Source organism: Leucoraja erinacea, unplaced genomic scaffold (genome assembly GCF_028641065.1).
Source record: "Leucoraja erinacea ecotype New England unplaced genomic scaffold, Leri_hhj_1 Leri_1235S, whole genome shotgun sequence".
In the NCBI taxonomy this organism is placed as follows: Eukaryota; Metazoa; Chordata; class Chondrichthyes; order Rajiformes; family Rajidae; genus Leucoraja; species Leucoraja erinaceus.
In genome coordinates this window covers 19153-43998 of record NW_026575490.1, presented here as the reverse complement: position 1 = coordinate 43998, position 24846 = coordinate 19153, and the positions used below count along the sequence as shown (strand labels likewise).

Sequence of the window (24846 nt, the reverse complement as noted above, 5' to 3'; positions counted from 1 at the left end):
AACAAGGAAATGGCAGAAGAATTGAATAAGTACTTCGGATCTAAGGAAGACACAAACAATCTCCCAGATGTACAGGAGGACAGAGGATCTAAGGGGGTATAGGAACTGAAAGAAATTTTCATTAGGTGAGAAATAGTATTAGGTAGGCTAATGGGACTGAAGGATGATAAATCCCCTGGGCCTGATGGTCTGCATCCCAGGGTCCTCAGGGAGGTGGCCCTAGAAATAGTGGACGCATTGGTGATCATTTTCCAATGTTCAATAGATTCAGGATCAGTTCCTGTGGATTGGAGGATAGCTAATGTTATCTCACTTTTCAAGAAAGGAGCGAGAGAGAAAACGGGGAATTACAGACCAGTTAGCCTGACTTCGGTGGTGGGAAAGATGCTGGAGTCAATTATTAACGAGGTAATAATGGGGCATTTGGATAGCAGTAAAAGCATTAGTCCAAGTCAACATGGATTTATGAAAGGGAAATCATGCTTGACTAATCGTCTGGAATTTTTTGAGGATGTGATAAGTAAAATGGATGAAGGGGAGCCAGTGGATGTAGTGTATCTAGACTTTCAGAAAGCCTTTGATAAGGTCCCGCATGGGAGACTGGTGACTAAAATTAGAGCACATGGTATTGGGGGTAAACATAGAAAATAGGTGCAGGAGTAGAGGCCATTCAGCCCTACGAGCCTGCACCACCATTCAATATGATAATGGCTGATCATCCAACTCAGTATCCCGTACCTGCCTTCTCTCCATACCCCCTGATCCCCTTAGCCACAAGGGCCACATCTAACTCTATCTTGAATATAGCCAATGAATTGGCCTCAACTACCCTCTGCGGCAGAGAGTTCCACAGATTCACCCCTCTCTGTGTGAAAAAAGTTCTTCTCATCTCGGTTTTAAAGGATTTCCCCCTTATCCTTAAGCTGTGACCCCTTGTCCTGGACTCCCCTAACATCGGGAACAATCTTCCTGCATCTAGCCTGTCCAACCCCTTAAGAATTTTGTAAGTTTCTATAAGATCCCCTCTCAATCTTCTAAATTCTAGAGAGTATAAACCAAGTCTATCCAGTCTTTCTTCATAAGACAGTCCTGACATCCCAGGAATCAGTCTGGTGTTGACATGGATAGAAAATTGGTTGGCAGACAGGAAGCAAAGAGTAGGAGTGAACGGGTCATTTTCAGAATGGCAGGCAGTGGCGAGTGGAGTGCCACAAGGCTCGGTGTTGGGGCCACAACTGTTTAGTCAAGTCAAGTCAAGTTTATTTGTCACATACACATACGAGATGTGCAGTGAAATGAAAGTGGCAATGCTCGCGGACTTTTGTGCAAAAGACAAACAACAAAACAACCAAACAAATTATAAACACAATCATAACACACATATTCTTTTACATAATAAATAATGGAAGGAAAAACGTTCAGTAGAGTTAGTCCCTGGTGAGATAGGCGTTTACAGTCCGAATTGCCTCTGGGAAGAAACTCCTTCTCAACCTCTCCGTTCTCACCGCATGGCAACGGAGGCGTTTGCCTGACCGTAGCAGCTGGAACAGTCCGTTGCAGGGGTGGAAGAGGTCTCTCATGATATTGTTAGCTCTGGAGTTGCACCTCCTGTTGTATAGTTCCTGCAGGGGGGCGAGTGAAGTTCCCATAGTGCGTTTGTTCGGCCGAACGCACTACTCTCTGCAGAGCCTTCTTGTCCTTGGCAGAGCAATTCCCAAACCAGATGGTAATGTTCCCGGACAAGATGCTTTCCATATATAGTAATGATTTGGAAGTGGGAATTAGGAGCAACACTAGCAAGTTTGCGGATGACACAAAGCTGGATGGCAGTGTGAACTGTGAAGAGGATGTTAGGAGGTTGCAGGGTGACCTGGACAGGTTGAGTGAGTGGACAGATGTGTGGCAGATGCAGTATAATATAGATAAATGTGAGGTTATCCACTTTGGCGGCAAAAACAAGGGGGCAGATTATTATCTCAATGGGGTTAGGTTTGGTAAGGGGGAGGTACAGCGAGACCTGGGCATCCTTGTACACCGGTCACTGAAAGTTGGCATGCAGGTACTGCAGGCAGTGAAGAAAGCTAATGGAATGTTGGCCTTCATAACAAGAGGATTTCAGTATAGGAGTAAAGAGGTTCTTCTGCAGTTGTATAGTGCTCTGGTGAGACCACATCTGGAGTATTGTGTACAGTTTTGGTCTCCTAATTTGAGGAAGGACATCCTTGTGATTGAGGCAGTGCAGCGTAGGTTCACGGGATTGATCCCTGGGATGGCAGGACTGTCATATGAGGAAAGATTGAAAAGCCTAGGCTTGTATTCACTGGAGTTTAGAAGGATGAGGGGGAGGAATGGAATGTTGGCCTTCACTCTGACAGTGGAGGAGGCTGTTTACATGGAACTTTCCCATTGTAGGAAGGAACTGCAGATGCTGGTTTAACTTGGAGACAAGACACAGAGTGCTGGAGTAACTCAGCGGGACAGGCGGCGTCTCCGGAGAGAAGGATCGGGTGATGTTTCGGGTCGAGACCCTTCGTCAGACGGACCCATTCTTTGTCCCCAGAGATGCTGCCTGTCCCGCTGAGTCACGCCAGCATTTTGTGTCCACTCTCCCACCGCAGGCGGGAGTAACGGGATTGTTTACATGTTGTAGGTTCATCGCACACGGCATCCACCACTGCTACGGAACTTTCCGGCACAATTTCCTGGGCACGCGGTGGAGTTTCTACCTCATGTACCTGTTGTCCGTGGGCACGGGAGCTGCGTCCTGCCTCTTCCTCTGGGTCACTGTGGACCGGTGTGGACGCCGTGGGATCTTGCTGCTCCTCATGACCATCACTGGCCTTGCCTCACTCATCCTGCTCGGCCTCCGCATGTGTAAGTCCCCCGCAGTCCCCTCCTCCCCCCGCTCTCTCCCCTCCCCCCACCCACTCCTCCCCTCCCCTCCCCCCCTCTCCCCCCTCTCCTCCCCCACCCCGCTCTCTCCCCTCCCCCCCCTCCCACTCTCCCCTCCCCCCCCCCCTGCTATCTTCCCCCCCTCCTCCCCCCCACCCCCCCCACCCCTCTCTCCCCTCCCCCACTCCCCTCTCTCCCCTCCCCCGCCCCTCCCCTCCCCCCCCCCACTCACACCCCTCCCTCACTATCCCCCTCCCCCCCTCTCTCTCCCCTCCCCCCTCCCTCCCCCCCACGTGGAGATTTGCCAATTCCCTCCTCCACTCGCCGGTCGGGTTCACGGTGGCCGCAGCGGTAGAGTCGCCGCCTTACAGCGCTTACAGCTCCGGAGACCCGGGTTCCATCCCAACTACGGGTGCTGTCTGTACGGAGTTTGCACGTTCTCTCCCCGTGACCTGCGTGGGTTTTCTCCGAGATCTTCCGGTTTCCTCCCACACTCCAAAGACGTGCGGGTTTGTAGGTTAATTGGCTTGATGTAAATGTAACGATTGTCCCCCAGTGGGTGTAGGATAGTGTTCGTGTGCAGGGATCACTGGACAGCACGGACACAGTGGGCCGAAGGGCCTGTTTCCGCGCTGTATCTCTAAACTAAAGAGTAAATCAAAGGTTGCCAGGGGATAGCATTAAGGACAATCCTAAGAGATTTTATCAATACATAAAGGGGGAAAGGGTTGAATAAACTCGGACCATATTCCTTGAAGCGCAGGAGGATGAGGGGGAGATCTAACAGTGTGTTCATAATATACAATAGACATTAGGTGCAGGAGTAGAGGCCATTCGGCCCTTCGAGCCTGCACCGCCATTCAATATGATCATGGCTGATCATGCAACTCAGTATCCCGTACCTGCCTTCTCTCCATACCCCCTGATCCCTTTAGCCACAAGGGCCACATCTAACTCCCTCTTAAATATAGCCAATGAACTGTGTGGCCTCGACTACCCTCTGTGGTAGAGAATTCCAGAGATTCACCACTCTCTGTGTGAAAAACGTTCTTCTCATCTCGGTTTTAAAGGATTTCCCCCTTATCCTTAAGCTGTGACCCCTTGTCCTGGACTTCCCCCAACATCGGGAACAATCTTCCTGCATCTAGCCTGTCCAACCCCTTAAGAATTTTGTAAGTTTCTATAAGATCCCCCCTCAATCTCCTAAATTCTAGAGAGTATAAACCAAGTCTATCCAGTCTTTCTTCATAAGACAGTCCTGACATCCCAGGAATCAGTGAACCTTCTCTGCACTCCCTCTATGGCAATAATGTCCTTCCTCAGATTTGGAGACCAAAACTGTACGCAATACTCCAGGTGTGGTCTCACCAAGACCCTGTACAACTGCATTAGAACCTCCCTGCTCCTATACTCAAATCCAGGAACGGGGTACTGATTGGGGATGATCAGCCACGATCACATTGAATGGCGGTGCTGGATAGTGTTAGTGTGCGGGGATCGCTGGACAGCACGGACCTGGTGGGCCGAAGGGCCTGTTTCTCGATCTCTATTCTGTTTCTGTATCTCTATTTACTGGAGTTTAGAAGGATGAGGGGGAGGGGTCTTATAGAAACATATAAAATTATAAAAGGACTGGACAAGCTAGATGCAGGACAAATGTTCCCAATGTTGGGTGAGTCCAGAACCAGGGGCACACAGTCTTAGAATAAAGGGGAGGCCATTTAAGACTGAGGTGAGAAAAAACTTTTTCACCCAGAGAGTTGTGAATTTATGGAATTCCCTGCCACAGAGGGCAGTGGAGGCCCAGTCACTGGATGGATTTAAGAGAGAGTTAGATAGAGCTCTAGGGGCTAGTGGAGTCAAGGGATGGGAGAAGGCAGGCACGGGTTATTGATGGGGGACCATGATCACAATGAATGGCGAACGGTGCTGGCTCGAAGGGCCGAATGGCCTCCTCCTGCACCAATTGTCTATGTTTCTATGTGAACCTACGCTGGGCTCCGAATGTTTCGACACTAAAAACTAAAGTTGATGAACAGTGTGGGATGTCTAAACTAACTGTTTTCCTCCCCTCTCTCCCCTCATCTCCCCTCATCTCCCCCCTCTCCCCTCATCTCCCTCCTCCCCTAATCTCCCTCCTCCCCTCCCCTCTCTCTTCCCTCATCTCCCCTCTCTCCCCTCTCCTCCCCTCCTCCCTCCCCTCCTCCTCTCCTCTCCCCTCATCTCCCTCCTCTCCCCTCTCCCCTCCCCCTCTCTCCCCTCCCTCCCTCCCCCTCCCTCTCCTCCTCTCCCTCCTCCCCTCTCTCCCTCCTCCCCTCTCTCCTCTCTCCCCTCCTCCCCCTCTCCCCCCCTCATCTCCCCTCCTCCCCTCCTCTCCCCTCTCTCCCCCTCTCTCTCCCTCCTCTCTCTCCCGTTCTCTCCTTCTCTACCACTCCTCTCTCCTCTCCTCTCCCTCCTCTCCCTCCTCCCCTCCTCTCCCTCCCTCCCTCTCCCCCACTGTCCTCCCCTCTCCCTCTCCCCTCTCTTCCTCCTCTCTCCCCTCCTCCCCTCCTCCCCCCCTCTCCCCCTCATCCCCTCCTCCCCTCCTCCCCTCTCCCCCCCCTCTCCTCCTCCTCCTCCTCCCCTCTCTCCCCTCTCTCCTCCTCCCCCTCTCCCTCTCCTCCCTCTCCCTCCTCCTCTCCCCTCTCTCCCCTCATCTCCCTCCTCCCCTCCTCCCCTCCTCTCCCTCCTCCTCTCTCCCCCCTCATCTCCCTCCTCCCCTCCTCCCCTCTCCCCCCTCATCTCCCTCCTCCCCTCCCCTCCCCTCTCTCCCCTCATTCTCCCTCCTCCCTCTCTGACCCCCTCCTCCCCTAAATTCTCAGGCAAAAAAATCTCTCCCTCTCTCCCCTCATCTACCCCTCTCTCCCCCTCTCTCCCTACACAGACCTGAACGACGCCACTGTCCTCACCCCTCCACGTTGGGCCTGTTTTCTACTCCTCGCTCTTGTAATTCCGCCGGGCTCCTAGCTTTTTTCTTTGCCTGTAAATTTAGATCATTCCCGACCGTCACCAGGTTAGTCCCCTATTCCCCCCCCCCCCCCCCCCTTTTCCTGTTTTTGCGGCCCTGAAAGTGGGTTTCTCCCCCTCTCTCCCCGATAGGGGCCTGGGCCTGTACTGACCCTCCCCCCCTCTCTCTCTCCTCTCTCTCTCCCTCTCTCTCTCCCCTCACTTTTTTCCCACTCACACCCCACTCTCTCTCCCCCTCTCAAACTCTCCCCCGTCTCTCTCTCTCTCTCTCCCCCAGGGGCCTAGGCCTGGTGCTGGGCCTGTCATCGTTGTCGGGCCTATTCCAGTACTGACTCTCCCCCACAGGGGCCTAGGCCTGGGCCTGGTGCTGGGCCTAGTAGAGTACTGATTCTCCCCCCTGTCTCTCTCCCTCCCCCAGGGGGTCTAGGCCTGGTGCTGGGCCTATACTGACTCTCTCTCTCTCCCCCACAGGGGCCTAGGCCTGGGCCTGGTGCTGGGTCTAGGCCTGGGCCTGGTGTTGGGCCTGGTGTTGGGCCCTATACTGACTCTCTCTCTCTCTCTCCCTGGTGTTGGGCCTAGGCCTGGGCCTGGTGCTGGGCCTGGTGTTTGGGCCTGGTGTGTGGGCCTGGTGTTGGCCTGGTGTTGGGCCTGTACTGACTCTCTCTCTCTCTCTCCCCCACAGGGGCCTAGGCCTGGGCCTGGTGTTGGGCCAGTACTGACTCTCTCTCTCTCTCCTCCCTCCACAGGGGTCTAGGCCTGGGCCTGGTGGCCTGGGCCTGTGTGTACTGCCTGTACTGACTCTCTCTCTCTCTCCCCCACAGGGGCCTAGGCCTGGGCCTGGTGCTGGGCCTACACTGACTCCTCTCTCTCTCTCTCCCCCACAGGGGCCTGGTGTTGGGCCTGGTGTTGGGCCTGGTGTTGGGCCTGGTGTTGGGCCTGGTGCTGGGCCTGGTGCTGGGCCTGGTGTTGGGCCTGGTGCTGGGCCTGGTGTTGGGCCTGGTGTTGGGCCTGTTCTGACTCTCTCTCTCTCTCCCCCCCAGGGGCCTAGGCCTGGTGCTTGGGCCTGGTGCTGGGCCTGGTGTGTGGCCTACACTCCCCCTCTCTCTCTCTCTCTCCCCCAGGGGCCTAGGCCTGGGCCTGGTGCTGGGCCTGTACTGACTCTCTCTCTCTCTCTCCCCCACAGGGGTCTAGGCCTGGGCCTGGTGTTGGCCTGGTGTTGGGGCCTGGTGCTGGGCCTGGTGGTGCTGGGCCTGGTGTTGGGCCTACACTGACTCTCTCTCTCTCTCTCTCTCTCCCCCACAGGGGCCTAGGCCTGGGCCTGGTGCTGGGCCTGTACTGACTCTCTCTCTCTCTCTCCCCCACAGGGGCCTAGGCCTGGGCCTGTTGGTGTTGGGCCTGTACTGACTCTCTCTCTCTCTCTCCCCCACAGGGGCCTAGGCCTGGGCCTGGTGTTGGGCCTGTCGTCGTTGTCGGGCCTAGGGCAGCCGCTGTTGGAGTTACAGGGTCGCCGCGGTGACTTCCTGCAACACGTACTCTACGCCTCACTCGCGCTGCTCGCCATCCTCTCCCTGCTGCTGCTGCCCGAGAGCAAACGCAAGGCCCTGCCCGACTCGCTGGCCCAGGGGGAGAGATACAGACGGCCAGCGCTCCTCGCCCGGCACCGGGACAACCTGCCCCTCCTGACCGCACCCAACCCTGACATCTGACCCCTCACCCCGACATCTGACCCCTCACCCTGACATCTGACCCCTCACCCTGACACTTCACCCCGAACTCTGACCCCTGACCCCAACATCTGACCCCTCACCCCGACATCTGACCCCTCCCCCCGACATCTGACCCCTCACCCCGACAGCTGACCCCTCACCCCGACACCTGACCCCTCACACCGACATCTGACCCCTCACCGACATCCGACCCCTCACACCGACATCTGACCCCTCACACCCCGACATCTGACCCCTCACCCCGACATCTGACCCCTCACCCCGACATCTGACCCCTCACCCCAACATCTGACCCCTCACCCCAACATCTGAACCCCCACCCTGACATCCGACCCTTCACCCCCAACATCTTACCCTTCACCCTGACCCCTCACATCTGACCCCTCACCCCCAACATCTTACGCTTCATCCCAACATCTGACCCTTCACCCTGACCCCTCACCCCAGCATCTGACCCCACCCTCGCTACCAACTCTGACATCTGACCCATCCCTCACCTGACCCTTCAGCCCCAACATTTGCCCCTGAACCCAATGCTCCCCGTCCCAAATCCCTGACACCACCCTGACCCCCGCCCCTTGACCTCCCCTCCACGCCCCGGACTCTCCCCCAACCCCGCACCTTGACACCTGACCTCACTCACTCGACTGCGCCCAACATCCCCTTTGTGCCTCCACCCCTCCCCTCCCCCCCTCCCACCCCCCCCACTCTCCCCCCCCCCCCCCCCCCCAAGCTCGGACTCCGTGGAAGAAGATGGCGGACTCTCTTCTTCTCCGCGCCGACACGTGAACAACTCTCCCGCCCCCGCCCGCTGTTACAAATATATATATATTTAAAATTACACGTCTGCGCCTCTCACTCCAGCAGAGACCACGGGAGGGGTGGGGTGAGAGGGGGAGGGGTGTGGAGAGGATAGGGGAGGGGTGAGGAGAGAGGGGGAGGGGTGGGGAGAGAGGGGGAGGGGTGGGGAGGAGAGAGGGGGAGGGGTGGGAGACGAGGGGGGAGGGGTGGGGAGAGAGGGGGAGGGTGGGGAGGAGAGAGAGGGGGAGGGCTGGGGAGGAGAGGGGGAGGGGTAGAGGAGGGAGGGGTGGGGAGGAGAGAGGGAGGGGAGGGGTGGGGGGAGGGGTGGAGAGGTGAGAGGGGGAGGGGAGGAGAGAGGGTGGGAGGAGAGAGGGGGAGGGCTGTGAGGAGTGGGAGGAGAGGGGAGGAGGAGAGAGAGGGGGGGGAATGGGAGGGGTGGGGGAGAGGAGAGGAGGGTTGGAGAGAGAGGGGGAGGGGTGTGGAGAGGGGGAGGGGTGGGTCGGGGTGGGGAGGGGAGGGTGAGAGGGAGGGGTGGGGAGGGAAGAGGGAGGGGTGGGAAGGGGCAGTTCCCAGCCTCCATCGCAGGGGACAGACTTCTGACCGACATCCACTACAAACCCACTGACTCACATGGCTATCTGGACTACACGTCTTCCCACCCTGCCCCCTGTAAAGACTCCATCCCCTACTCCCAATTCCTCCGCCTACGCCGCATCTGCTCCCAGGATGAGACGTTCCACTCCAGGGCATCGGAAATGTCCTCATTCTTCAGGGAACGGGGGTTCCCCTCTGCCACCATAGATGAGGCTCGCACCAGGGTCTCATCCATACCCCGCAACACTGCTCTCTCTCCCCATCCCCGCACTCGCAACAAGGGCAGAGTCCCCCTAGTCCTCACCTTTCACCCCACCAGCCGGCAAATACAACACATAATCCTCCGCCATTTCCGCCACCTCCAACGTGACCCCACCACTCGCCACATCTTCCCATCTCCCCCCATGTCTGCCTTCCGCAAAGACCGCTCCCTCCGCAACTCCCTTGTCAATTCTTCCCTTCCCTCCCGTACCACCCCCTCCCCGGGCACTTTCCGTTGCAACCGCAAGAAATACAACACCTGTCCCTTCACCTCCCCCCTCGACTCCATTCAAGGACCCAAGCAGTTGTTCCAGGTGCGACAAAGGTTCACCTGTATCTCCTCCAACCTCATCTACTGCATCCGCTGCTCTAGATGTCAGCTGATTTACACCGGGGAGACTAAGCGGAGGTTGGGCGATCATTTCGCCGAACACCTCCGCTCAGTCCGCAATAACCAACCTGAACTCCCGGTGGCTCAGCAGTTCAACTCCCCCTCACATTCCCAATCCGACCTCTCTGTCCTGGGTCTCCTCCATTGCCAGAGTGAGGCACAGCGCAAATTGGAGGAACATTTCACTTGGGTAGTTTACACCCCAGCGGTATGAACATTGACTTCTCTAACTTCAGACAGCCCTTGCTTTCCCTCTCTCTCCATCCCCTCCCCCTTCCCAGTTCTCCCACCAGTCTCCGACTACATTCTAACTCTGTCCCACCCCCTCCCCCGCCATCCCGGGAATTAACCTGGTGAACCTACGCTGCGCTCCCTCAATAGCAAGAATGGCCTTCCTCAAATTAGGGGACCAAAACTGCACACAATACATAGAAACTCGCAGGAGTAGAGGCCCTCACCAGGGCCCTGTATTCAACTGCAGTAGGACCTTCATTGCTCCTATCCTGTAAACTAAAATCCTCTCGACCCCCAATGAAGGCCAACAAGGGCCCATTACTCCCTCTTCTTCAATGAACTGGCCTCTACCCTCTGTGGCAGAGAGTTCCAGAGATTCACCACTCTTTCCCTCATCTCGGTTTTTCTAAATGGCCCTTACTGCTTAAGCTGGGAAACTGTGACTTCCCTGGTTCAGGTGGAATCACCAGGGCCCTGTACAACTGCACATAGGGATCATCCTTTGAAGGCCAACTTGCCATTAGCTTTCTTCCCTGCATCCAGCCTGTTTTTCCATCTCCGTTCTAAATTGTATATGTTTCTAGAAGATCTATAAGGAGGTGGTTGAGGCAGGGACTGTCACAATACTTACAAGACATGGCATGTTGGCCTTTATAAGAAAGTGAATGTTGGCATGTTGGCCTTCATAACAAGAGATGAGTATAGGAGCAAAGAGGTCCTTCTGCAGTTGTACAGGGCCCTAGTGAGACCACACCTGGAGTATTGTGTGCAGTTTTGGTCCCCTAATTTGAGGAAGGACATTCTTGCTATTGAGGGAGCCCAGCGTAGGTTTACAAGGTTAATTCCCGGGATGGCGGGACTGTCATATGCTGAGAGAATGGAGCGGCTGGGCTTGTACACTCTGGAGTTTAGAAGGATGAGAGGGGTTCTTATTGAAACATATAAGATTATTAAGGGTTTGGACACGCTAGAGGCAGGAAACATGTTCCCAATGTTGGGGGAGTCCAGAACCAGGGGCCACACTGTTTAAGAATAAGGGGTCGGCCATTTAAAACGGAGACGAGGAAATACTTTTCCACCCAGAGAGTTGTGAGTCTGTGGAATTCTCCACCTCAGAGGGCGGTAGAGGCCGGTTCTCTGGATGCTTTCAAGAGAGAGCTAGATAGGGCTCTTAAAAATAGCGGAGTCAGGGGATATGGGGAGAAGGCAGGAACGGGGAACTGATTGTGGATGATCAGCCATGATCACATTGAAGGGCCGTGCTGGCTCGGAGCATGGGCGGAAATCTCGGGGGGGGGACAATCCCCCTCCCATCCCCCCCCGTTTTGTAATCCGGTTTTGAAATTTGGTGAAAAAAAAATCTATGATTTCCGCGAGACAGTGGGGTGGCGCTGATTGGACGAGAGACGTTGGTCAGCAGGCAATGGGGGCGTGACAGGATGATTCAGTGCGATGATTGGAGGGGGGAGGTGTCGGTCAGAGGCGAAAGTGTGGGGGTGGGACTGAGGATAGAGCGCGGTGATTGGAGGAGGGAGACGTCCTGGTGGAGCAAAGATCATAGGCCCGTTGGCGGGGCCTTTCATCGCCCAGGCCCTTTCATCGCCCAGGCCCGTTGGCGGGGCCTTTCATCGCCCGGCGCGGCTTGAAATCGGCCGCGGAATCTTCCACCGCCCCGCGGTCAAATTGCTGCATCGATGCGATCGAGGCTCCCGATGTTGAAGCCCCCGCCGGGCGATGGAAGATCCCGCGGCCGGTTTTAAACCGCGCCGGGCGACGAAAGGCCCCGCGAACTGGCCGATTCAAGCCCCACGATTCGGGACGGGCGAAGCTGCTGTTGCTGGATGGAGTTGGGAGTCGGTCACCAACCAGGTCAGCTCCCGATGTTACCGTCCACAGGGCCCACGGCCGAAGCCTAGCGCGCGCGCGCAGTCACTAAGAAACTGTGTGTGTGTGTGGGTGTGTGTCCCCCCCACGCTTTGATAGAGATTTCCACCCTAATGGCCCACTCCTGCACCTGTTGCCTATTGAATAACGGTGCTGGCTCGAATGGCCTACTCCTGCACCTGTTGTCTACTGAAGAAGGGTCTCCATATCCCCGTCAAGGTCGATCACCCCCCCCCCACGGTTTTCCGTGTTCCCCGTATCACCGCTCGTGGTCACGGCAACAAAACCCGCATCCCATTTTTTAAAAAAACATTTATTTTTATTTTTTTTATTAACCCCTTACATTTTTTTTTGGGAATTCCTCTTTTTTTTTTTAATTAAAAAAAAAGTCCCCCTTTCCCCCCCCCCCCCTCCCCCTTTAAAACCCCCAAAAAAAAAAAAAAGACCCTCCCCCCCCTCTCTCCTCCCAGCCCTGGGCCCAAGGGGGTGGAGGGGAGGAGGAGGAGGGTGGGGGGGGGAGGGGGGGTCTGTGGTCAGAGGGGGGAAGGGAGGGGTGGAGGGGGGGGGGGCAAAGAAGGAGCACCCAGTGTGCTCCCCACCACGAGATGCCGACTGGCTCCGTCCACTCCGAGCACCAACAGCAGCAGAATCTAGAAAGAAACACATTGAGATGCCTGCCAGACTATGGGGGGGGGGGGGGGGGGGGGGGGGGAGGGGAAAGAGGCAAGAAGGAGTGGGGGAGGAGGGTGAATGAGAGAGGGGAAAGCAGGGGAGGGGGGGGTGAAGGGGAGGGGGAGGAGGAAGACAAAAAATCCGTTGGGACAGTAACACAATAAAAAAAAAAAGCTCTGATTTCAATGCAACCGAAAGGTTCACAATTCAGACACCTTCACTTTAACACTCCTCTGGTGGTGGTGGAGGGGGGGGGGAGCTGGGGGAGAGTGAGTGTGTGGAGGGGGGCAAGACCAGGGGAGAGATGGGGGGGCAGGGGGAGAGAGGGGGGGGGGGGGGTCGAGAGAGAGGGGATAGAGAGGGGATAGAGAGGGGGGGTAGAGAGAGAGGGTGGTAGAGAGAGGGATAGAGAGGGGATAGAGAGAGGGTGGTAGAGAGAGGGATAGAGAGAGAGAGAGAGAGAGGGGGATAGAGAGAGAGAGAGATGGAGGGAGAGAGAGGGAGAGAGAGAGAGAGAGAGGAGAGAGAGATAGAGAGAGAGAGAGAGAGAGAGAGAGAGAGAGAGAGGGAGAGAGAGAGAGGGAGAGAGAGAGAGAGAGAGAGAGAGAGAGAGAGAGAGAGAGAGAGAGAGAGAGAGAGAGAGAGAGAGAGAGAGAGAGAGAGAGAGAGATGGAGAGAGGGATAGAGAGAGATAGAAAGAGAGGGAGAGAAAGAGAGAGAGAGAGGAGAAAGAGAGAGAGAGACAGAGAGAGAGTGGATAGAGAGAGAGAGGGGATAGAGAGAGAGAGGGATAGAGAGAGAGAGGGAGAGAGGAAGGGAAAGAGGGAGAGAGAGGGAGGGATAGAGAGGGAGGGATAGAGAGGGAGAGAGAGGGATAGAGAGAGGTATATATATATAGAGAGAGAGAGATATATAGAGGGGATAGAGAGGGATAGAGAGGGAGGGATAGAGAGGATATAAAGAGGGGCGGAGGATAGAGAGGGGGATCGATATAGACGGGGAGAGATTGAGAGAGAGAGGGAGAGAGAGGGTGGATGGAGAGAGAGGGGGAAGGGGAAAGCGTGAGAGAGGGAGAGCGAGAGAGGATGCTGCACAATTTCCTTCATGGAACGCCACAGCCCAGAGGGGGTTGGAAGGAATAAACGTTAAGGAGTGGTTGAGGGTGATGGTGGCTTTGTCCAATACTGTCAGTTATCACAGCCACCACTCTGCCCCTCTCCCTGCCCCCCCCCTCCCCCCCCCTCCTCCCCCCCCCCCCGTCTCTCTCACACACACACAGACACACACACGCACGCACACGCAGCTCCAATTGGCTGCTTTTTTTTTTTTTCTTCTTTTCATTTTTTTTTCTTCTTTTCTTTAATTTTCTTGTTTCTTTTTTTTAAATCTTTTGGGTTTTTTTTTTTGCCGGGTGTGAGGGTGGGGGAGGGGGGGGGGGGGGGGGGGGGTAGGGGGGGGGGGCAGGGGGGGAGGGGTGGGGGGAGGGGGGGGGGGGGGGGGGGAGAATACTCTCCCAGGGAGGTAGTAAGGGGAATACCAGGAGGAAGAACGCCCACGACTCCTGCAAAGAGAGAGGTCAGCTGTTAGTGGGTCGGCACGGAGCAGCTCACGGAGCGAGGGGGGGGGGGGGGGGGGGGGGGGGGGGGGGGAGGGACGGCAGGGGCTGTAGGGGCAGGGGGCTGGGGTCGTGTGTGCGGTATGTTTAGAGGGGGGGGGTCTCCACAATAAAAACCCCCTCCCCGCCCCGTCTCGGGGAGGAGCGGTGAGGGACAGAACAGAGGCAGATCCACGAAGTGTGTGTGTGTGAGTGTGTGTGTGTGTGTGAGTGAGTGTGTGTGAGTGAGTGTGAGAGTGTGTGTGTGTGTGTGTGCGAGTGAGTGTGTGTGTGTGTGTGTGAGTGAGTGTGTGTGTGAGTGTGTGTGAGTGTGTGTGCGAGTGCGTGTGTGCGAGTGAGTGTGTGTGTGCGAGTGAGTGTGTGCGAGTGAGTGTGTGTGTGTGAGTGCGAGTGTGCGTTTGCGAGTGTGTGTGAGTGTGCGAGTGAGTGTGAACCAGCCTCCACCGCCCTCTGAGGCAGAGAATTCCACAGACTTATCACTCTATGTGTGAAAAAGTGTTTCCTCGTCTCCGTTCTAAATGGCCGACCCCTTATTTTTAAACAGAGTGGTGAATCTCTGGAACTCTCTGCCACAGAGGGTAGTTGAAGCCAGTTCATTGGCTATATTTAAGAGGGAGTTAGATGTGGCCCTTGTGGCTAAGGGGATCAGGGGGTATGGAGAGAAGGCAGGTACGGGATACTGAGTTGGATGATCAGCCATGATCATATTGAATGGCGAATGGTGCAGGCTCGAAGGGCCGAATGGCCTCTACTCCTGCACCTATTGTCTATGTTTCTAAACTGTGGCCCCTGGTTCTGGACTCCCCCAACATCGGGAACATGTTTCCTGCCTCTAGCGTGTCCAAACTCTTAATAATCTTATATGTTTCAATGAGATATCCTCTCATCCTTCTAAACTCCAGAGTGTACAAGCCCAGCTGCTCCATTCTCTCAGCATATGACAGTCCCGCCATCCCGGGAATTAACCTGGTGAACCTACGCTGCACTCCCTCAATAACAAGAATATGGGGAGAAGGCATTACTGATTGTGGATGATCAGCCATGATAACATTGAATGGCGGTGCTGGCTCGAAGGGCCGAATGGCCTACTCCTGCACCTATTGTCTATTGTTTGTTTCCATAGTCACAGCCTGTCATAGAAACATAGAAATTAGGTGCAGGAGTAGAGGCCATTCGGCCCTTTGAGCCTGCACCATTCGCCATTCAATATGATCATGGCTGATCATCCAACTCAGTATCCCGTACCTGCCATCTCTCCATACCCTCTGATCCCCTTAGCCACAAGGGCCACATCTAACTCCCTCTTAAATATAGCCAATGAATTGGCCTCGACTACTTTCTGTGGCAGAGAGTTCCAGAGATTCACAACTCTCTGTGTAAAAAAAGTTCTTCTCATCTCGGTTTTAAAGGATTTGCCCCTTAACCTTAAGCTGTGATCCCTTGTCCTGGACTTCCCCAACATCGGGAACAATCTTCCTGCATCTAGCCTGTCCAACCCCATAAGAATTTTGTAAGTTTCTATAAGATCCCCTCTAAATCTCCTAAATTCTAGAGAGTAAAAACCAAGTCTATCCAGTCTTTCTTCATAAGACAGTCCTGACATCCCAGGAATCAGTCTGGTGAACCGTCTCTGCACTCCCTCTATGGCAATAATGTCCTTCCTCAGATTAGGAGACCAAAACTGTACGCAATACTCCAGGTGTGGTCTCACCAAGACCCTGTACAACTGCAGTAGAACCTCTCTGCTCCTATACTCAAATCCTTTTGCTATGAAAGCCAACATACCATTCCCTTTCTTCGCTGCCTGCTGCACCTGCATGCCTACTTTCAATGACTGGTGTACCATGACACCCAGGTCTCGCTGCATCTCCCCTTTTCCTAGTCGGCCACCATTTAGATAATAGTCTGCTTTCCAGCTTTTGCCACCAAAATGGATAACCTCACATTTATCCACATTATACTGCATCTGCCAAACATTTGCCCACTCACCCAGCCTATCCAAGTCACATTGCATTCTCCTAGCATCCTCCTCACAGCTAACACTGACCCCCCTGTCCCGCTGAGTTATTCCGGCACTTTGTACTGTACTGTTCTCTGCTCCCTTATTGGCAAGAATACAGAGTGTGCGAGAGGGTCAGATACAGACAGGCAGAGGAGGGAGACGGGGAGACAGTGATGTCAAGTTGCTGGTGAGCGGGCCGTTGAATGGTGGCGTGGGTCTGTGTTAGTGTAGCCCGGGCTATACAGGGAGATGGAGTCACAGACGAAGGGGGTGGCAGGGACAGGTCAGGGGCGGGACAAGAGTGGCGAGGCTGCAGGAGGAGGGCAGTGGATGTAAGTGGAGTGGTCGGGCTGGACACGGTGTGGGGCGGATGGGAGGGGAGGGGGAGTGGACAGGTCGGGTACCCTGGCCCTCCCCTCTTCCCTTCCCCCCCCCACCCCCCATGGGCGGGTCTCCAGACCTGAAGGCCCGGCCGCGAGCTCGGGGAACGTAGCCGCTGTAGAAGCGCGCTCGGCTGGAGTACGAGGCCCGCGCTCGGAACCTGGTCCTGGGCCAACCGCGGTCTGTCGTGCTGATGCCCGGCCTGTTGGTGCGCTTCAACACCACCTGGCAGAGAGGTAGAGAGTGGGGGGGGGGTCAACACAGGGCCTGCTCCTTCACACACCCCCCCTCCCCCCCACTCATTCCCCCCCCCTCCCTCACCCCCCCCCACCCTCATCATCCCCCCCCCCACAGCACCAGCACCACCTGGCAGAGACACAGAGAGGGGGGGGGTGGTCACACACCGGGCCTGCTGCTTCACACCCCCTCTCCCCCACCCTCTCCCCCCTCCTTCCCCACCCCCCCCCCACCCTCACCCCCCCCCTCCTTCACCCCTAGCACCACCTGGCCCAGAGACACAGAGAGAGAGAGGGGGGGTCAACACAGGACCCCCTCCCCCCCTCATCCCCCCCCTCACCCACCCTCCATCCAGCACCACCTGGTCCACATACAGATAGAGGGGGGGTCATAGAAACATAGAAAAATAGGTGCAGGAGTAGAGGCCATTCGGCCCTTCGAGCCTGCACCGCCATTCAATATGATCATCGCTGATCATCCAACTCAGTATCCTAAACTGGGCTGGTCCTGTGTCAACACAGGACCACCCCCTCACCCCCTTCCCCCCCCACTCACCCATCCCCAATCGCTTTACCCCTCCCCTCCCCCTTCCTTCCCCCTCCCCTTGCATCACCCCCCCTTCACCTCCCTTCCTCCTCATTTCACCCCCCCCACCCTCCCCCCCCCTCCCCCCCTCGTGGGTCTGGCCCTCACCTTGATCTGCCGGCCCCTGAAGAGGGAATCATCGAGTGCCATGGCCGTCCGCACGGACTCCTTGTCTGAGAACTCAATGTAGGCAAAGCTGTGGGGGGAGAGGGGGCAGAAACAGAGAAGGGGGGTTGCACAGGCAGGTGGAGTGCTCCCCTTCACCCCCCTCCACCCCAAATACCTCCCCTCCCTCTACCTCCACACCCCAAAGCCCCCCCCCCTCCCACCCTGCACCCCACAACTTGTAGCTCCACACCAAAACCCCCCCACCCCCCCCCCCCCCCCCCCCCACCAACTACAGCTCCACCCCCCCCCCCCGTACAGGGGTGACCCAAACCCCCCCCCCCCCTCCCCCCCTACTCACACGTTCCCCAACCCCTCACCCCGACACTACCCCCACCCCCCCTCCTTGGGGTGTCGTGTGTACAGGGGTGATCCCGACACTGCCTCCCCCCCCCCTCCCCTCCCCCACACCCCTCCCCTCCCCCTTGGGGTGTCCGGTGTACAGGGGTGACCCCGACACTGCCCCCCCTCCCCTCCCCCCCACTCACCCCTTGGGGTGTCCGGTGTACAGGGTGACCCCTCCCCTCCCCCACACTCACCCCTTGGGTGTCCGGTGTACTTGTCACACAGGATGGTGACGCGGTTGACGGAGCCGCACCCGTGGAAGTGAGCCTCCAGCTCCTCCGCTGTCGCCCCGTAGTCCCACCTGCCCCCGGGGCAGAGGCACACGTCAGCCGGGGGGGGGGGGGGGGGGGGGGGCCGGGACAGGCGAGGGGGGTCCAGGGTGGGAGTGGGGAGAGACGGTGGCTGCCTCATGGAGGGAGGAAGAGACAGAGTAAGGACAAGGAGAGGGAGGATGCAGGGGAGGGTAGATGGTGGTGGGGGGGTGGACTCGAGGAGAGAAAGTGGGGGGAGAGGGGGAGCGGTGGGGGGGGGGGAAAGAGAGGGCGCGGGGGAGGGGAAATACTCACATTTGCCAACGTATATAGAGCGTGCGTCTGCCCCTCCATTCTCTCTCCTCCACTGACATGATGACTGGGGCCGGCTGCAAGACGGACGACAGAGTGGGTGGGGGGAGATGGTGGGTGGGGGGGAGGGGGGGGGAGAGGGAGGAAGGGAGACGTGGCGTGGCGTGGGTCACGGGGGAGTCTGTTTTACCAGGGGAATCTCTGTGGGGGACTCCACTGGGGGGGAGTCGTCTGCCAGCCTCACCATGTTGGTCGGGGGAGAGAGGGCAGTGAGGGGGGGGGGGGGAGAGGGGGGAAGGGAGACGTGCGTGGCGTGGTCACGGGGTGGAGGCTGTCTGTTACCAGGGAATCGTCCGGGGGGGGACAGAGGGGAAGAGTCTGCCGGCCGCCTCACCAGGTTTGGTCGGGGAGAGAGGGCAGTGAAGAGGGGGGGGGGGTGGGGCAGTTGTGGTGGTTGAGGGGAGGGGGGGGGTCACTCACAGGGAGGGGGGCTCATGTTCATCTGCTTCTGCTTCCTCCACCTCGTTCTGTAACTCTTTCAGCTTCTCAGCCTCTTCCCTCCATCTCCCGCACCCGGGCCTTGATGGCTTCCAGCTCCTGGGAGACGGGCGGAGAGAGAGAGAGAGTAAGGGGGCAGAGAGAGATTGGGGGGGGGCAGAGAGAGAGGGGGGGGGGCAGAAGAGAGGAGGGGGGCAGAGAGAGGAGGGGGGCAGAGACAGGAGGAGGGTAGTGGTGGGGGAGGGAGGGTGAGAGAGGTAGAGGGAGGGGGGGCAGAGAGAGAGGCTTTAGTTTAATCAATGTTGGCCAGCCAGTTTTCAGGCAACTGAACCACCATCAACCTGCAGACCCTCAGACTATCATGCCTTGCACTAAACGTTGAAGGATGAGAGGGGATCTTGTGTAGTTTTGGTCCCCCAATTTGAGGAAGGACATTCTTGCTATTGAGGGAGTGCAGCGTAGGTTCACCAGGTTAATTCCCGGGATGGCGGGACTGTCATATGCTGAGAGAATGGAGCGGCTGGGCTTGTACACTCTGGAGTTTAGAAGGATGAGAGGAGATCTCATTGAAACATGTAATGCCAGGGACTAACACTACTGAACGTTTTTCCTTCCATTATTTATTATGTAAAAGAATATGTGTGTTATGATTGTGTTTATAATTTGTTTGGTTGTTTGGTTGTTTGTCTTTTGCACAAAAGTCAGCGAGCATTGCCACTTTCATTTCACTGCACATCTCGTATGTGTATGTGACAAATAAACTTGACTTGACTTGACTTGCCCCTGTCCCACTTAGGAAACCTGAACGGAAACCTCTGGAGACTTTGTGCCCTACCCAAGGTTTCCATGCTGTTCAGGTAGGGAGACTGACAAAAACCTCCGGGAACCGCACGGAAACCTTGGGTGGGGCGCAAAGTCTCCAGAGGTTTCCGTTCAGGTTTCCTAAGTGGGACATGGGGCATAAGATTGTTAAGGGCTTGGACACGCTAGAGGCATGAAACATGTTCCCGATGTTGGGGGAGTCCAGAACCAGGGGCCACACACAGTTTAAGAATAAGGAGTAAACCATTTAGAACGGAGACGAGGAAACAATTTTTTTCCACAGAGAGTCGTGAGTCTGTGGAATTCTCTGCCTCAGAGGGCGGTGGAGGCCGGTTCTCTGGATGCTTTCAAGAGAGAGCTAGATAGGGCTATTGTCTATTGTCTATCAAAAGGGCTTCACTATAATCCATCCAATAAAATAGGGGCGAGTCACGATGGCGCAGCAGTAGAGTTGCTGCCTCACAGAGAATGCAGCGCCAGAGACCCGGGTACCGCCCCGACTACGGGTGCTGTCTGTGCGGAGTTTGCACATTCTCTCCCCGTGACCTCCGTGGGTTTTCTCCGGGAATTCTAGACGTGCAGGTTTGTAGGTTGATTGGCTTGGTATAAGTGTGGGTGCGGGGCGGTGTGTGTGTGTGTGTGTGTGTGTGTGCGGGGATCGCTGGTCGACGCGGACCCGGTGGGCCGAAGGGCCTGTTCCCGCTCTGTATCTCCAAACTAAACTAAGGGCACCCTCAACGACTTCTCCTTTGACACCTCCCATTTACTCCAAATACAAGGCGCAGCTATGGGCACATGCATGGGCCCCAGCTACGCCTGCCTCTTTGTAGGATATGTCGAACAATCCTTGTTCGAGACATGCCGACCTCTATCTCCGCTACATCGACGACTGCCTTGGTGCCACCTCCAGCACCCATAGCTATCTGGACTATTCTTCCCACCCTGCTTCCTGTAAAGACTCCATCCCCTACTCCCAATTCCACCGTCTACGCCGCATCTGCTCCCAGGATGAGGTGTTCCACACCAGGGCATCGGAGATGTCCTCATTCTTTAGCCTCTTCCACTATAGATGAGGCTCTCACCAGGGTCTCCTCGATAACATCCCCCACTCGTAACAAGGATAGAGTCCCCCTTGTCCTCACCTTCCACCCCAACAGCCGTCATATAAGGCATATAATCCTCCGACATTTTCGCCACCTCCAACGGGATCCCACCACTGGCCACATCTTCCCATCTCCGCCCCCTTTCTGGTTTAGGAAGAGACCTTTCCTCTCCATAGCCCTCCGCAACTCCCCACTCCCTGGTCAACTCCCTTCCCTTCCCACCCCTCCCCCCCCCCAACCTCTCCCCCAATCCCCCACCCCTCCCCCCAATCCCCCCCCCCCACCCCCCCCCCAATCCTCACCTCCCCCCATCCCTCCCAACCACCCCCCCCCCCCCCCCCACCCCCACCCTACCCCCCCATCCTCACACCCCCCATCCCCACTCCTCCCCCAATCCCCACCCCTCCCCCCCCAATCCACAACCCTCCCCCCCCTCCCCCAAATCTCCACCCCTTCCCCCCCAATCCTCCCCCCCCTCCCCAGCCCTCTCTCCCCCAATCCTCCCCCCCCTCCCCCTGCCCCAATCTCCACCCCCCTCCCCCCAATCCCCACCCCCCCCCCCACCCCACCCCCCCAATCCCCCCCCCTCCCCCATCCCCCAATCCCCCCCCTCCCCCCCTCCCCCTCCTCCCAATCCCCACCCCTCCCCCCCCTCCCCTCCAATCTCCACCCCTCCCCAATCCCCCCCCCTCCCCCCTCCCCCCAATCTCCCACCCCTCCCCCCATCCCCACCCCTCCCCCCTCCTCCACCCCTCCCCCCAATCCCCACCCCTCCTCCCCCCTCCCCCAATCCTCCACCCCTCCCCCCTCCTCCTCCCCAATCCCCACCCCTCCCCCCCTCCTCCACCCCTCCCCCCAATCGCCCACCCCTCCCCCCTATCTCCCCCATCCCTCCCCCTCCCCCCCAATCCCCACCCCTCCCCCCCTCCTCCTTCTCCCCCCCCCCCCATCCCCACCCCTCCCCCTCCCCCCAATCCCCACCCACCCCTCCCTCCCCCAATCCCCACCCCTCCCCCCTCCTCCACCCCTCCCCCCAATCCCACCCCCCACATCCTCCCCCCTCCCCCAATCCTTCCTTCCTCCCCCTCCCCCCTCCCCCAATCTCCACCCCCTCCCCCCCAATCCTCCCCCCCCCCATCTCCACCCCTCCCCCCATCCTCCCCCCCCCATCTCCATCCCCCCCTCCCCCCCATCCTCCCCCCCCAATCCTCACCTCCCACCCCCACCCCTCCCCAACCCCCCCCATCCTCCCCCCCTCCCAACCCTCCCCCCTCCCCCCAATCTCCACCCCCTCCCCCCCCCCCAATCCTCCACCCTCACCCCACCCCTCCCCCAATCCCCCCTGTGATGTCACACAGACGCCCACGTGACACGATTCCACACAGACGCCCCGGTGACACGTTCCCGCTCGACGTGACGTCACAAAGCCCAGCGCCCCCGCCACGTGACCGCCTCCCGCCGCCGTTACCGCCCCTCCCCTCCCCCCCCCCCCGACCACTCACCGGGTCCTCGATCATCGCCGAGTCGTCCATCCCGTCGGTCGTCGCCCCGTCTCCGGACTCGTCGAGGCCGCGATGCGGTTCCTCCAGCAGCGACTCGTCGGCGCCGTTCCCGAACTCCGCCGCTGCCGCCGCCGCCGCCATCTTGTCCCCGCGCCGCCGCCGCCGCCGCAAGAGCCCGCCCCCGGCCCCCGCCCCGCCCCTCGCTCCCCATTGGCCCCACACCCCGTCACTCAGCCCAGAGCCCGCCCCCGGCCCCGCTCATTGGCTGCGGCCCGGCCCGCCCCTCACTCCCATTGGTCCCATACCCCTCCCGTCCACTCAAACCAGAGCCCGCCCCCGGCCCCGCTCATTGGCTGCGCCCCGGCCCGCCCCTCGCTCCCATTGGCCGTGGAACCCCCGTCACTCAGCCCAGGCCCCCGCCCCCCGGCAACCTCCATTCACTGCGACTCCACCCCCCGCCGCTTGCCCTCCCATTGGCTCCGCAACCATTGGTCCCGTCCCCTCAACCTAGAGCCCGCCCACCGGCACCGATCATTGGCTCCGTCATGGCCCGCCCCTCCCTCCCATTGGCTCTTCTCCCCGTCACACAGCCCAGTGCCCTCCTTCCCTCAACTCCCATTGGCTGCAGCCCGGCCCGCCACTCACTCCCATTGGCTCCTCATCCTGTCACTCAGCCCAGAGCCCGCCTCCTGATAGCCCCATTGGCTGCGGCGTGGGCCCGCCCCTCGCTCCCATTGGCCCCGCAACCCGTCACTCAGCCCACCGCCACCATCTTGTAGCCGCACCGCCACAAGGCCCGCCCCCCGTCAGCCCTCATTGGCTGCAGCTCCAACCCCCACCCCCGCCACTCACTCCCATTGGCCCTTCATCCCGTCACTCAGCCCGCGCCCCCCCACCTATCACTGCCCCATCAGCGCCGGAGCCGCTGGTTCGATCCCCACCCCCGCCGCCACTGCCCTTCGGCCCATCGAGTCCGTGCCGACCAGCGACCGATCGCCCGATCACATACTAGGTTAGTTTGGAGATACAGCAGGGAAACAGGCCCTTCGGCCCATCGAGTCCATGCGGACCACTAATTCTATCCTACACACACTAGGGACAATTACCTCATTGGTGACCCTATGATTGGACTTTACTGGCTTTACCTTGCACTAAACATTGATCACGGTGAATGGCGGTGCTGTCTCGAAGGGCCGAATGGCCTACTCCTGCGTCTACTCACCTGTTGCAGCCGGCCTGTCTTTTTTTTTATTTTGTGTCTAGTTAAATGTAGTGTTGGTGTGTTTTTAATACTAGTTTTAACTGTGTATATGTGGGGGGGTGGAAGCGGGAAACTGTTTAACATCTCTTCCCTGTCCGGGAAACACGATCTTTTCCCTGTCGGGTCTCCGTTGTCGTTGGGGCCTAGCACCGTGGAGCGGCCTCCAGCCTGAACGACCCGGGGGCTCGGGAGACTGCGGAGCTGCGGACTACTCACCATCTCCAGCATTCTGTGTCCAACTCCCACTTATTCCCTTGTGTGTGAACATGCCCCGTTTTTTATCATTTGGCTGGAGTTGCAGTACAGATGCCGCGGGACTCACGGCCATAACAGGACTTGTCTACAGGGGACACGGGCCAAACGGAGGCAGAGTCGCTGCCTCACAGCGCCGGAGACCCGGGTTCCATCCCGACTACGGGTGCTGTCTGTACGGAGTTTGCACGTTCTCTCCCCGTGACCCGCGTGGGTTTTTCTCCGGGCGCTCCGGTTTCCTCCCACACTCCAAAGACGTGCAGGTTTGTGGGCTAATTGGCTTGGGTGTAGATCGGAGTGTGGGGAGCGGCGGTGACTCGCTGCTGCGACTCGACTCCTGGGGCCCGGAGGCTCCGGCAACGCAGCCGCAGGTCCAGTGGACCGGGACGTCGGGAGCTCGCGGGTCCGGGGGGGGAGAGAGAGGCCGCTTCCCGGAGCTCCCGCAACGCGACTTCTCCAGCCCGTGTTGGAACGACCCGGAGCGGGGACGTACATCGCCCCGGCGCGGCTTCATGGCCGTGGGACATTCCAGCGCCTGCCGGGGGCTCCAACACTGTGACATTTAGACCGGGAGCGGGGCTGTAAATCGCCCGGCACGGCCTAAAATGGCCGTGGGACTTATCATCGCCCACCTGGGGCTTGGACATCGGGAGAGAAATGGAGAACAGGGGAGAGAAAAGACTTTGCCTTCCATCACAGTGGGTCCACTATGATGGATGTTTGTGTGAATGGGTCCACTATGATGGATGTTTGTGTGAATTTAATTGTGTGTAATGTCTGTAGGAAATTGTCTTTGTTTGTATGGCTGTGGAAACAGAATTTCGTTTGAGCCTCACCCAGGGCTCAAATGACAATAAATGGTATTGTATTGTCTTGTATTGTCTATAGGCTGATTTCACGAAAGGTCACTGGAGCGTAGATCCGCACCCACGTGACCGAAAATCTCAACTGGAGGACATGTTATACATCCGGTACACTGAAGAAGGTCCATCTGTCCCCTCAGATCCTGGTGAACTTCTACCGCTGCACCATCGAGAGCATCCTTACCAACTG

The 24846-nt window shown here is 57.9% G+C and overlaps 2 protein-coding genes across 2 annotated transcripts; one reads left to right on the top strand and one right to left on the bottom strand.

Moving 5' to 3' along the window:
- Window positions 1-897: 897 nt before the first annotated feature.
- Window positions 898-7653, top strand: LOC129715547 (solute carrier family 22 member 17-like). Its single transcript, XM_055665421.1, is given in 4 exon segments — window positions 898-2874; window positions 5816-5839; window positions 5842-5944; window positions 7328-7653. Coding segments are annotated over 4 exon segments (768 nt in total). The 5' UTR covers window positions 898-2510; the 3' UTR covers window positions 7605-7653.
- A 2706-nt stretch (window positions 7654-10359) lies between these two features.
- On the bottom strand, window positions 10360-22454 carry LOC129715546 (polyadenylate-binding protein 2-like). The gene is given in 8 exon segments (XM_055665420.1): window positions 10360-10388; window positions 13950-14023; window positions 16540-16685; window positions 17391-17478; window positions 17983-18093; window positions 18836-18912; window positions 18914-18952; window positions 22281-22454. Coding segments are annotated over 8 exon segments (705 nt in total). The 5' UTR covers window positions 22422-22454.
- Between the last annotated feature and the right edge of the window lie 2392 nt (window positions 22455-24846).